General features: G+C 40.0%; 1 protein-coding gene across 1 annotated transcript in view; it reads left to right on the forward strand.

The window, feature by feature from the left end:
• Positions 1-13,516, forward strand: part of CEP128 (centrosomal protein 128) — a 375,030-nt gene that overhangs the window by 297,068 nt on the left and 64,446 nt on the right. Inside the window, exon 18 of the mRNA XM_021679614.1 lies at positions 3,995-4,044. Within this exon, the coding sequence (XP_021535289.1) occupies positions 3,995-4,044 (50 nt within the window). The remainder of the gene's footprint in view (positions 1-3,994; positions 4,045-13,516) is intronic.

Below are 13,516 nucleotides of genomic sequence, written 5' to 3' on the forward strand. Positions count from 1 at the left end.
TCAGTACAGCCACACAACCGGAGACTTTTACAACTGACAGCAATCCAACTAAACCTAATTTAAGTACAAGCAAGAAGGAAAGGAAGGGAGGAAAGGAAGAGAAAGATGGAAGGAAATATGAAAGGAAGGAAGAGGGGGAGAGAGAGAGAGGGAGGGAGGGAGGGAGAGAGGAGAGTTAGAAGTTCAAGAGTTACGTGGGCTTCAGGCAAGGGTGGATCTTGTCCTCAACCTACTCTTTCTCTGTCTCTTGGCTCTGCTTTCTTCTTTACCAGCTTTGCTTTTGTACAGGTTCCTTTGGTGTAGTAGAAAACACGGCCTTGAAAGCACCAGGCTAATATCAGCTTGTGGCTTCAGAAGGAAAGTCTACCAGTTTTTGCCTGTTGTGGACAGGGTTTGGTCCCTGTGTTGTTAGTGGGCCAGTCTGGAGCCACTTGGGGCTTGAGTTGAAGCCTAGCTGGAGGGGAGCAGCTCCTGTCTGCCGGGCATGCTGTTAGCAAGTTAGGTAGCAAGCATTGGCACCTCGCTGGTTCCGACAGGTGTCCGTGTGTGTCTAGGTTGGGGACTGGGGGAAGGGAAATGGTGCCCACCAGCTCTTTTATTCTTAGAGAAGTCACCCAATGACCCCTGCCCCTCCAGCTCACACTCTGAGATTAGTAAACAAATCTCTTTCCCGTATGTCCCAGGCATTTTTCAGACTGTTGCTTCTCTGCTGTATCTCTGCAAGGCTCTTTGTCGTGCTGTCTCTTTAAGGGTGGAGACTCAGTTCCTCTCACCCTCCTGGCTCTCCCAGAGCCCAGCATGATTATTTTTAAAGTTCCAGGTGTTAAGTGCCACTGATTGTAAGAACTCCTGACATTGTGCGCTAGGTTTTCAAAGTCAAATGTCACAGGATTCCTCTTCCCTATGAGGGTTCCCCATGCCTGGGGTGCCCACTGTGAGGCTCAAGGTGTCCCTCCCTCCTGAGGACAGGTGAGGGTCTATTTAGCTCCCAGCAGCATCTCTGCCCTTATCCTCTTCCACGTGGCCTCTTCTCTACATTTAGCTGTGAAACGTCTGTTCTGCCAGTCTTCCGGGTTATTTACACTGATGTGGGCATTATATAGTTGTAGCCATGGGATGAGGTGAGCTTAGGGTTCTACTCCACCATCTTTCCCAAAAGTCTAGAAGTTCTATATTTTAAATGCCAAGTATAGGAATCTCTTTGTAGTTTTTTGGGGTTTTTTTTGTTGTTGCTGTTCAGCTGTCCAAAATCAAGCATTCCAATTGGTATTAGCTTTGTTGGAAAAGCAGCATAACCTCTATTATATATTTGGAGAAAATTGAGAACATAATTTTTAAATTGCAGTAATTATCTGAAGTTCTGAGGGTGGTTGAACATCTTTACATTTATAATGTTATTAAATCTGCGAGTTGAGTTTGATTATACAAGAGATCCAATACCCATTATTTATCCGCTATGTTTTAGCTAAGGTGTTTGGTGTTTGCTGTACTAAGTGGAGTTGGAGGAACAAGATCAGTTTTCGTTGGTGGTTGATGGACCCTACTATCCATCACTCCAGGTCCAATGTACCATTAAACAGTGTAATTCACTACAAGGGGCCTAGCTCAGAGAGCCTTCAAATATCCAGAAGTAGTGAATCAAAATGGCCAGGTTCACATAGGGACACAGTAGTGATCTTATATCTTGTGAATATTCAAGAGAGTTGTGTTGAAGACACAACTTACTGAAACTGTTGTTTTTAGCCTGTCTGATACGCATTCCTCCTTCTTTTAACAGTTCCCTGATCTTTCATTTAGAAACTATCCTTTCTGTTCTTCATCTAATCCCTTTGGGATTATCAGTGGAAGTGCTCCATCCTTTCCCCTAGCCAAGCAGTAGGCAAGAGATCTAAGTTAGGCTCATTAGCTTTTCTGTTTCTGGAATTTCATCTGGAGTAGAGTCACACAAAGACTAGAGGCACCCAGGATAAAATGCCCATTAATTCATGCTCCTTACATCCCTACTGTCCCAGACCAGACTCTCTGTAGAGTCTGGATCCTCTTTTCCCATGCATCTATTAGTTACTCTTATATCCTTCTAATAAATTCTGAATGCTTCTTGTACAGTTAACAAATGGTTGCTGTAAGTTTGCAAGTGCTGGGTACCAAACCATCCCTCAATTCCATGTCTATAGATCATGATTCTGTGAGTTGGGCTTGTCCCTGGGCTTACTGGGCAGTTTGGTCTCTATCGAGCCCCCCTTCTGAGTCATCCAGTCATTCTCAGGCTAGTGGACAGCTATGCTTCTGGGCATTTGCTAGCAGCCAGTTAAGGCAACCTGCAGGGTGTTGCAGGTAGGAAGAGTCCTGGGCCCTTGTCATCCAGCAAGTTGTCCTGGGCTTGTTCTATGGTGGTGAGAGAGTTCCAAGTGGAAGAATGAAAATGTGCAAGGCCTCGAACTCTCAGGGCAGATGGGCACAGATTCTGCTGTATTCTATTTAGCCAGTAAAGTCAGGAGGCCTGCCCAGATGTGAGGTGTGGAAAGTAGATGCGTGTGACCTCCTCATGGTACCAGCTGCAGTGTCCCAATGCACATGAGTAAGGATTCAGGATGAGGAATTTTTGAAGGCACTTAAACAATCTGCCACCCCCCAAGTTGGTTTCTGTATAGCTAGAGAACCTGCTATGCCAACCAAAGACCGCTTTAAAAATGCCGCCTAATGCCTTGGCTTTCTCCTCACTTTATTGACCCAACTCTGATTAGGGAAGGTTTGGGAGCCAAAGACAGCTCCTCTCTGGGATGCAGAGCAAAAATCACCTGTTCTCCTGAATCCCAGTACATTGTGTCTTGAGGGGATTGTTTGCAGCTCCTCTGTAGCTGAATTAGCCGTGCAATCTCCCCATCAGTTATACCAGCTGCCAGGTCTCCTGAAGTTTCAGTGTATTGCCTGCTCATTTATGACAGATAGCACTGTGACTTGGCTACTCACTGTAGTATTGCTTCCTGCTGTATGTAGTACAGCATTTGCTAAAAACATTTGCACTTGCCTTTCTGAAATACATATTGAATTTCTGTAAGTTGTATTTTCCTTTTATGCAGTACGGCCTCTTGGTAAGCTATATCAATCACAGAGCAAGGCAAATGCTCATGTTAATGTGCACTGCTGTAGGTGTTTCTTGCCTGTTTTTGTCCAACTTCTGACTCAGCCCAGCCCTCTTTCGGTTTGGGAGATCTAATGAGATCATAGCACAGGGCGGTCTAGCTGCAGGCAGAAAATTCTGCTTGCCAAATGTATTTTCCTTTAGAGTGAGTTTATAAATTAATGTAGAGCACTGAGATAGCATGGCTGTATGCATGCATTTAGACAGAACTGTCTTCAGTTGACTACCTTCCCTTCCAGCCACTCATCTCTCTGAGATAATGCCAAGTGCTTGGTCAGATGTAGCTCCAGTGCTTCCCGCCTTCTGAGAGTGAAATGATAATTAATACGACTTTACAGTTAAGGTGGTGTTCTACTTCCATTAATAAGACCCATTATTCCAGGATGTTTTAATTTGGTTATAAAAATTGACTCTGGAGGTGGAACGTGGCTTGGGAGCTTATTTTAAGAGCAAATGGTTTGTTTCTAATTTTTCATTAAAAAGAAAAATAAGCTTTTTTTTTTTTAAAGAAAATTTTGTGTTACTTCAGAGTTATATAAACAGTGGGCCAAATTCCTGAAATATTGATATGATTTTGGATTTGTAAATTGGTTGGCTTTCTTCTCTGGTACCTCCACCAGAGTCCAGACCTCCCAGGGCTTCTCAGCTAGCTCGATTAGCAGAGTCCAGAGCTCTGCCCCATCTCATCAGTTAGGATCAAAGGGCTTTTCTTTTACATTCCTTTTCACACTTAAACATCAAATTCTCTTTCCAGGCATCAGTTTTTACAAGCTCCTGACTGAATTGGGTTTGATACTAAGAGGCAACTCATTTTCACATTATCTTGATGGGCATTTTGCTTTCTTCTTACAGATCTCCTGGAGGAGACCCACAGAAAAGATGAAGAAATGGAATCTCTGCAGGTAAAGTAAATTCTCCAATAGGACAGGTATCCTTGGGATAAAAACATTTGTTTTTACTCTGTTAGCCTTTATTATTGCCACATTCAGACCACTGACAAATGGAGTGAAAAATATGTCAGAATTTTAAAGCCCCAATTTAGAATTTGCTTCCTTTTAGAAGTGTGTGAGAATATTTATAATCTCCTAAAGTGGGAAGCCAAGTCAGCCCCTGTGCTGCTCTTGAAAGGAACCTTTTATACCTTGGTATAGCTTACTAGGAACCACAGCATTAAGAAATGAAAGCAACGTCTTTGCAAAGTCATTTCACCAAAAAACAGGGCTGATGAATGAGGATGAATTCATGGAACCTACATTTCGAGTGAAAGTCAAGGGTATTCTGACTCCATGAATGTCATCTACCAGTGACCAACCAAGAATATTAACACATACATGGAGCTTAAGACTTTACCTTCTATGCCTCTTAATTCACTATGGATTTATACATAGTTTTTGGACTGGAAAATTGTGTTTGAAAGATTACTCTAGAATTTTAATTGACAGTTCCATGGTATGAGCAATTGATGTTAACTTGGCATCTGACAGAGGTGGTTCTCTCTACCTTTTACATTGGGCTAACTTGCAGATGGGTAGCTCAAGTGTCTATCTTTATTAGGGGAAACATAATCAGTTATACTCACATGACAGAACCAATTCACTTAACGTCATGCTGGGGATTAAGAACAGTAAATACTTTGGACATTTAGAGTTCTTCCTGGGCCTGGAAGCTGCAAGGCAGGACTGAAGAGTGATATAATGAGCTGGCTTGAATAGCTTTAGAGGTAAAGATGTTTGCTTCTGGTGAAAGAAGGATGGGTCAAGTGAAGCCCAAAGAGCAGGGGAAATGTTCTATAATTGGGGGTTCTTCTGTTTAATGGTGTATTTGTTAAAAGAAAATTATTTTATTGATCTAAAAATGAAGAAGATAGTTCTGTATCCCTAATAAAAGTGGCATGTGTTGGCCACAGTTCTGTACAGATTAAATTTTTTTAACATCTTGAGCTATAATCAGGTTAAAAAGAAACAGCCCTGGTTGGTCCTGTCTGGGGCTAGGAAAAATCTCAAGTGTATGCTCACCCTGTCTGAGAAATTAATATCAGAGTCATGAAAAGCAAAGCTTCCATGTATACTAAATGTATATATTGAAAAGGTAATAAGGTCTTTTTGAGGCACTTTGGTTATGCATTGTATTTGCCAGAATAACACATATAAACAAATTCATTGAGTAGATAGTACATATATGGCCTTTTGAAATGACAGCACAAACCTTTTTGAATTTACTTCTCTCACAATACGAATGTTGGAATCAGTAATCCTGTTAAGTTTAATAGCCTCTGTTGCTTCTCAAATATTTATTAAGAACTGGCAGCATTTCCTACCAAAATGTCCAGCGGGTGCAATAGAATGCACCAGCCAACTAACCATGGGCATTTATAGATGTAGAGTATCGAGTATGATGTCCAACAGCAGGAAAGTTCAATGCTGGCACTTTGTAGTGACAATTAGTACCTAATAGTAACAGTCTATTAAGAACAAAGAAACTAACACCTCTAAGAGTGCACAAGAGTGCAGAGACACATCACAGAAAACCTTTCATTTTAACACTAAAGGAAAATTCATTGAAAAGACCTATATTCCTGAATTTGTGTATTCATATTCTAAATATCACAGGTGATAGTTTTGAGAAGACTATTAAAGTATTTAGGTTGAGGGGCACCTGGGTGGCTCAGTTGCTAGGCATCTGCCTTCGGCTCAGGTCATGATCCCATGATCAAGCCCCGCATCCATCTCCCTGCTCAGCGGGAAGCCTGCCTCTCCTTCTCCCTCTGCTCTTCCCCCTGCTTGTGTTCCCTCTCTCGCTGTCTGTCTGTCTGTCTCTCTGTCAAGTAAATAAATAAAATCTTTGGAAAAAAAAATATTTAGGTTGAAGTCCTACAGTCACACAGTAGAACTTTGCGGATGGAGTCAAAGACAAAACAGTTTAAAAAAAAATGATAGCAAAAGATTGGAAATTGATGACGTTGAATTTTAATACTGGCTCCGCTTCTGGGCAACTTTGAGTAACTCAATTAACTTTGCTGTGCCTGTTTTCTCATCTGTAATATAAAATTATAAAACTGTCTTCCAGAAGTGTTTAGTGTGGATTATATTATCCTAGGAGGGAGAGCTAAATATTTAATTCCAATTTACAATGTTAACAAATCCCCATGTATCCAAATTGGAGTCAGTTTTATTTACTCATTATCATCATATAATTATGTATAACAGACATTCTGTATTTAATGTCATCCTCCTTGAGGATAGGGGGTGTTCATCTCTATACCCTTTCCAGTTTTTTCCAGATAAAAAATGTTTCACATACTCATTGAACAAATACTTGTTGAGCACCATTTCTGTGCGAGGCACTCACCGTACTGAGCACTAGGGATACAAAAGCAAGCTGCTTCTACTGATGCCTTCCTGCCCTGGGAAAGTATCTGTTATATAATAATAATATATTTAAAAATGATATTTTTAAGTCACGTACAAGTCACTGTGGGAACATAAAATAAGAACACCTGCCTTGGTGGAGATATAGGGTAGGTTGGTTGGAAGTGTAGGAGGTTGAAGGTGGTGGGTAGGGTGAGATGGAGCAGAGTGGCAAATCAAGTGATTTCCCAAAGGAAGCCAATATTTAAATGATAACCAGGAGTTAGCCCTGGCAAGTTTGGAGTAATGATAAGTTGTAGGCAGTGGGAAGGAGATGGGAAGACCTGAGGTAAAAGAACATCAGTTTCCTGTTTGAGGAAGTGGAAGAAGCTTGGTATGGTGGAACGTAGCATTGAGAGAGGAGAGGCAAGACAGGAGTGTTTGTAAGGTAAACAGAGGACCTCGTAAAGGAGTTAAGGATTTTACCCTTAGTATATGGGAAACCAGTTAAGAGTTTGAAGCAAGAGAACAATATGATCAAATCTTCATTTTTTTTTTTTAAAGATTCTATTTTTTTATTTGAGAGAGGTGGTGGGGAGGGGCAGAGGGAGAGGGAGAAGCAGACTCTCCACTGAGCAGGGAGCCTGACACAGCAGCTTAACTGACTGAGCCACCGAGGTGCCCCTCAAATCTTCATTATTTTAATAGGTAACTAACTGGCTATAAAGTCCAAAATAACTGGGGACAGGTAAGATTGAAACCAGAGACCATTTAAGCTGACGTTTATGGGAATCTTGACAAGAGATGATAGTGGCCTGGATTGGGTGGTAGCGAGAGCATGAAGAGGAGTGGGTGGTTTCTTAATGTATTTTAAAATCTAAAATTCCATGAAACTTTTGAGATTGGTTGTTAGAAGGTAAATAGGAAGAGGTTAAGAGTGACTCCTGGGTTTCTTGATTGGGCCACTTCATGGATGGCTGTGCTAATCAGTGAGAGAAAGAGAAGTTGATTAGTTCAATTTTTGGTATTTTCAGTTTGGGTGCCTTGAAACATCCAGGTGGCATGTCAAGAGGGGGTTCACACATGAGTCTAGAGCTCAGAAGGTGTGTGAATTGGACATGCAGATTTTGTTGTCAGCAGATTGGTCTCCATATTATATAGATGATACTAAAAGTCATAGGAGTGGGACGCCTGGCTGACTCAGTAGGTGGAGAGTGCAACTCTCGATCTTGAGGTCGTGAGTTCAAGCCCCATGTTGGATGTAGAGCTTACTTTAAAAAAAAAAAAAAAAGTTGTAGGAGCAATGAGGATCCCCCAGGGAAAGTATGTAGAATAAAGAGATGAAAAGTTAGGCCAGTACCATAGGGAACGCTCACACTCAAGTTTCAAGCTAAGGACGGAAATCCTGCAAAGCCGTCTAAGACATAGAGAAAATAATGTCAGGAAGGCAGAGTATCATGAAGCGTGGCAAAGCATATTTCAAGGGAAAAATAATAAAACTGAGTAAATAAACCCTTGAATCCCCCTAGCTAAGGGGCTTCGGTTTTAAAATTAAAATTTACCATACAATAAGTGGTAATTTCCTATCATACCTATGCAGCCACTCTCATCTTTCACATTCCCAAAGATCACAGCACATCACCATAATGGGTACTCAGTAAATTTTTGTTGATCAAATAAACAAATGAATACCACCTACTGGACTCTGATTTAGCACCTGTTTCTGGTCTTCATAAGGTCTACGCATTAAAAAACAGCAACCATCCCTGTCCTAGAGTTCATTTTCTGTTAAAAATTTTTGGTGGGGAGGGCTCCTAAGTTCTAGTATTCCTGTGTATACACACACATACACACACACACTCTTTCACTCCCCCTCCTTTTCTCTATCCTGCTGTGTTCCCCCTCCTTCTTTGAATGTAGTATTGAACCAAAAGGTCAATAAGTGAGTAATTTGGCATGAGTTGTAGTAATAAGTGAAAAAGGAAAAGGATATTATGGTGAGGGAGGCGGGCAGCAGCGGAGAGAGTATTTTCAATCTTAAGAGGAATCACAAACAATGGAGACAAACATACTTGACAGTGATTTCTATAATACAGTTGGTAATTACCAAAATTCTTCACTGGAGCTTAATATTGTCTGGCTGGGGTGTGTGTGTGTGTGTGTGTGTGTGTGTGTGTGTGTGTGTGACATTCATTTGCAGTTACACTGCGTGCTGTTCTTCATAAAAACAGTGTTATCTTTGACTCTCAATGTGTGGTAGGGTACCAGAGTCCTATTGGCATATGGGTTTGAGGTACATTGAAACAAGCAAATCCCTTCTTTAATCCGCTCTGAGATCAGGTGCTGAAACATTTTAAATAGACACAAAAGGTAATCCATTTTCCTCATTTTAGTTGAAAAGTATTTCAGTGACTGTCACCTTCCTTGTGATGAGTGGTAATGGTAGGTGCTGCTATTGCTTTTTGTTTTCGTTTTCTGAAGCGCCAACCTACCTGGTTCACCTTTCATCGATTTCTTGCTTTGTGAATCCTGGAGTGCAAATCACACCAGAAGAGTATCATGCTTAGTCATGAAAAGCTGCAAAGTGCTACCTATGATGCTCGCTAAGCAGAGTATCTGGAAAACACATATGTCCCCCGCCTTTGCTGACTTACAGCCATCTCGCTTTTCATTTTATTTCAAATAAGATAAAACTTGATGATTATGAACACGATTTTTTCCTATTCACTTTCCTCTTTTACTAAGCCATATTCAGGTCATTTTGAGGCACTATCCATACCTATAAATTGGGGACAGTAATAATACTTCATAGGACTATTAAGAGGATTAACTGGGATAAGAAATGCAGAAACAAACCTTGGTGCCTGGCAGGGCTTTCATAAATATTAATTCTACACACTGTTTGTTTGCACCTACTGCACACCAGACATGGTGCTGCATACTGGGATAAAGTGGTAAATGTCCCTGTGCCCTCCCAGAGTCACCCTCTCCCTCTGTCTGACCCTCCTTGCTCCTTTCATGGGCAACCATGATTTTAAATTCAGATTTTGGCCAGATTATGCTAAAGGATTATGCTACATCTTTGGATAGCTACTAAATGTAATGAAACAGTGAAAAAAAGGTACATTGTGGCAATAATGAAATTGATTATATGGGTTGAATTTGAACATCAATCTCATTATTTAAGAAGAAAAAGGAAACATTTTAGTTGTAGGATCTATAAATGTCACCAGTGTTTCTGGACACTTTCTTCATTATCAGTATTTTCATTAGAAATGAACTAAATCCTTCATTTAATTAAAAACATTGGGTTTGTGGGTTTTTTTTTAAGTAATATAATTTTTTGGGGACATTCCAGAAGTTACATATATATATACCCTTGAAGGATATTGAAGTGGCATTACTGACACGTTGTTTTTCAGATAACCCATAATTATATTTAATTTCTCTCCCGAGTAGCTTCTGGAACCTTCCATTTGAAGCACTTGATTTATTTTTTTAGAAATGTTTTGGGAGTGAGGGCAGGTGTTTGATTTTGTTTTTGTCGCCTCAGTAGTGCTCAGGCAAAAGCATTTGACATGAGCGGAAGGAGAAGATAATATTTTCCTCTGTCATTACTTCATTTCAGCTACTTATGGAGTAACCTATGACAGCATGGTGTTTGAGGGAAAAATAGAACGCGAATTTCTTAGTTCTTTTGGAAGTCTAATAAATATTAATATAGGGGTATTATACTACAAAAAAGAATTCCAGTGTAAAGTTGGCAGATACATTGTTGGAAACAAAACTGGGCAAGAAAAACACCAAAGACAAAAAGCTGACATGGGTAAAAAAATTGCCCTTGTTGAGGCTAGCAGGATCGTGCATTAACATCTCAGTAGTACCCATAGATGGCCAGTCCTCCTGCTGAACAACCATGTGATAAGCTGGGCTAGTAAGAGACCAACTGGATAATTTCCGTAATTTTGCTGTCAATCATTTCTTCTTCTTCTAACTGTAGAATGCCCAGAGCCTGTATTTTCAAACCACATAGTGATTTGGGGATTTTAGAGATTATGGGTACAAATGCAAAGATGGGGCTGCTAAGAATCCCTGAGTTAACTTAGAAGGGAAAGTAAGGGTGAAATCGGATGCTGTGTTCTAACACTGGTTCTCTAGAAGAACTGAAGGATTCATTAAAGCAATTCTTAAATTGCCCCAGAAATTCTGATTTGCTTGGGAGATACTAAGGAACATTTTTAGAAGTCCCGATTTAATAATCATTAAATTAGCAAATTATGATTGAACTGTTTATTAAACTAGAAGGTAAATGCAGTATCCTGCTCCTCTCTAGGGTGACCCATGAGAGTTAAAATGCAACTTCCGTAATTCTAGAAATCAAACATAACGCATACCTATGTATTCTTCCCAAGAGGCAAGAATGTAGGCAAATCACTATATGTCTCTCTTTCTTTTTCTGATGTATGATAAAAAAAAAAATAATAACTGTTGTAAGCAATGACATAAACCAAGCAAAACGTGGGTGATTATGGGGGATGGAGTATTGGGCAACACTGGCCACTTTGAGGACTAGCTGACTTAATGGCCCATTAAAATCTCTTTATTTTCTCAAAAGGTAAAGAAGCTTACCAAGCTTAAATTCGGTATGAGGTCTCCACAGAAATAAAACATTAGCAGTCTGTATTAGGGTCAAGCAGGGTCTCAGCCAATTAGATTTGCACACTTCCATTTACTACGTCAAGAGGCCTCAGGAGAACAGGGAACCAAGCTCAGTAAAATCGATTCCACTTGAAATTTTAATGACCATTAAATTTTACCACTCTATTTTATCTAAAATTGGCAACTTAATTTTAGTTCCAAATTTATGGCAATAAAACTGGAAAGTAGAAGACCCTGAAAGTGAAGTAGTCACTTCAGTCTCTGTCTGAATGTATGGACGTTGAGTGACTAGATCATTTTCCTTGGAGGATAAAAGAAATATGAATATGTGGCTCGTTCTGTTTATCCAGAGAGATGCAAAGCATGAGTCTTCAGGATTCAGCAGTCTCCTTTGAGTCAAGCGTCTACAAAAGCCTCTAAAAAAAAAAGATAGACACCCTTTGGAAACATTTTAAAAATGCAAATATAAAGTGTAAAATATCCCTTAGTGCCTTTGTCAGAGTCTAAATTCTGGGCTCCATGAGCACTGGGGCTGATGAAAGAACAGCTTATGTTTTCTCATGAAAAATGAAAACCATCTAAGTATGTTATGATGTTTTGCAGTGTTGAGCTTGTCTGGGAGTTTTTGCCACATTTCCAGAGTCAACTGTCACCTTACAGTTCGGGGCAATTTCATTTGGGTCGCAATTTAAGTAATCACTTCAAGACCACTTTCCTTTATGTGTATCTGCTTATTCTTCTCAGTCACACCCCTGGATAGGCCTCAGACTTTGGATAAATAATCATGTGTCTTCCGTTTGGGCTGCTATAACAAAACTACCATTTACTGAGTGGCTTAAACTAGAAACATTTATTTCTCCCAGTTCTGGAGACTAGGAAAGTCTAAGATCAAGGCAGATTCAGTACCTGCCTTCAGTATCTGGCCTACTTCCTGGGTCATAGCAGGAGAAAAGCAGATAGAACACTCTTGAATCTTTTCTAAGGGCACCATCTCATTCATGATGGATCTGTCCTTGTGACCAATCACCTGCTAAAGGCCCCATCTCCTGATATCACTTTGGGGATTAGGATTTCAACCTGTTAATTTTGGAGGGAGGGACACAAACATTCAGGCCATAACGCCCCATTCTCCCTCCTGTCTTCTGTCTCCTGATGACAATGACAGTTGTGAAAACAATATTCTAAGGGATGACTATAGTGTGCAACAGATTTGGGAACAGATGCTCAACAATAATACATTTCTGGTTGAAACCATTTACATTGACTGTAAAAACAAATCTCTGAGGTTCCAAGTATTAATAGAAGATCATTGAAAGAAACTGTAGTTCTCCCTTCTAGGGCCATCTCCAACCCCCATCTCTGGAAGATTTTCCAGAAGGTAAAGAATCACTGGAGAGGATTTCCCCAGACTGGGATCTTAAAAACTCACTAATACTATGTTTCAGTTATTAACAAGTACTGATTTAGTACTTGTTAGTTCCTGTCAAGATTCTGCTAAATCGATCCCAAAGGGTGATGGTCTGTGCATCAAAGGAGAAGAAAATATCACCCCCTGGCTGGTTAACGAATGATCTTAATGGTGCCAGACAATGCTTTTGTGTCAAACACTGTGCCAACACTTCTAAATCTATGTCATTGATGCCTTGCACCATTTCTACAAGATAAATACTGTTATTTTCATTTTACAGATAAAGGAGGCTCATAGCTCATTCAGCCAGCAGTTGGCCGGGCTAGTACTTATACTAGAATCTGCCTGTCTTTTGTACTCTTGTACTTAAATGTCTCCAGAGCTTATGGAGAAAAGAATTTCCACACTTTTTTGGTTTCTTTGGGTTCTTGGCCTATCCTTCTTTGAATTTCTTCCATCTCTTTTTTTTTCTAGGAGAATGATTCATTAGAAAACATATTTACAAATATTTAAGTATTTATTTAGTGTGGTAAAATACTAACTCACCCCTTACCTTCTCAAGAAAAATACTATAAGAAGCTAAATGATTTGTTGAAAGTGCCTTAAATAAATCAGGCAATACTGGGGACTAATATTAATGAAAGTCCTCACTGCTTTGCTATTAACTTTAAAACTATTTACAAACCCTTAGCTCTAAGCTTACATATACATGGCAACTGGGTGTGTGTGTGTGTGTGTGTGTGTGTGTGTGTGTGTGTGTACACTTGGCTATTGGCGTGTGGGGAAGATTTTTAATTCCTGGTGCAAGATTAGGAACAATCCAGTAATCTCAAACACTTCTAGGAAGGAGAAGGGCTCATTTTTCTTTTTCCATTCTGCACCTTTTCTTTTTGCTTATTCATCATGTTTTAAATAAACAGACCAAAGAAAGTTGTTATTAAAGCCCTCCTTGGACTTCTT

This window comes from Neomonachus schauinslandi, chromosome 9, assembly GCF_002201575.2.
Source record: "Neomonachus schauinslandi chromosome 9, ASM220157v2, whole genome shotgun sequence".
Classification (NCBI taxonomy): Eukaryota; Metazoa; Chordata; class Mammalia; order Carnivora; family Phocidae; genus Neomonachus; species Neomonachus schauinslandi.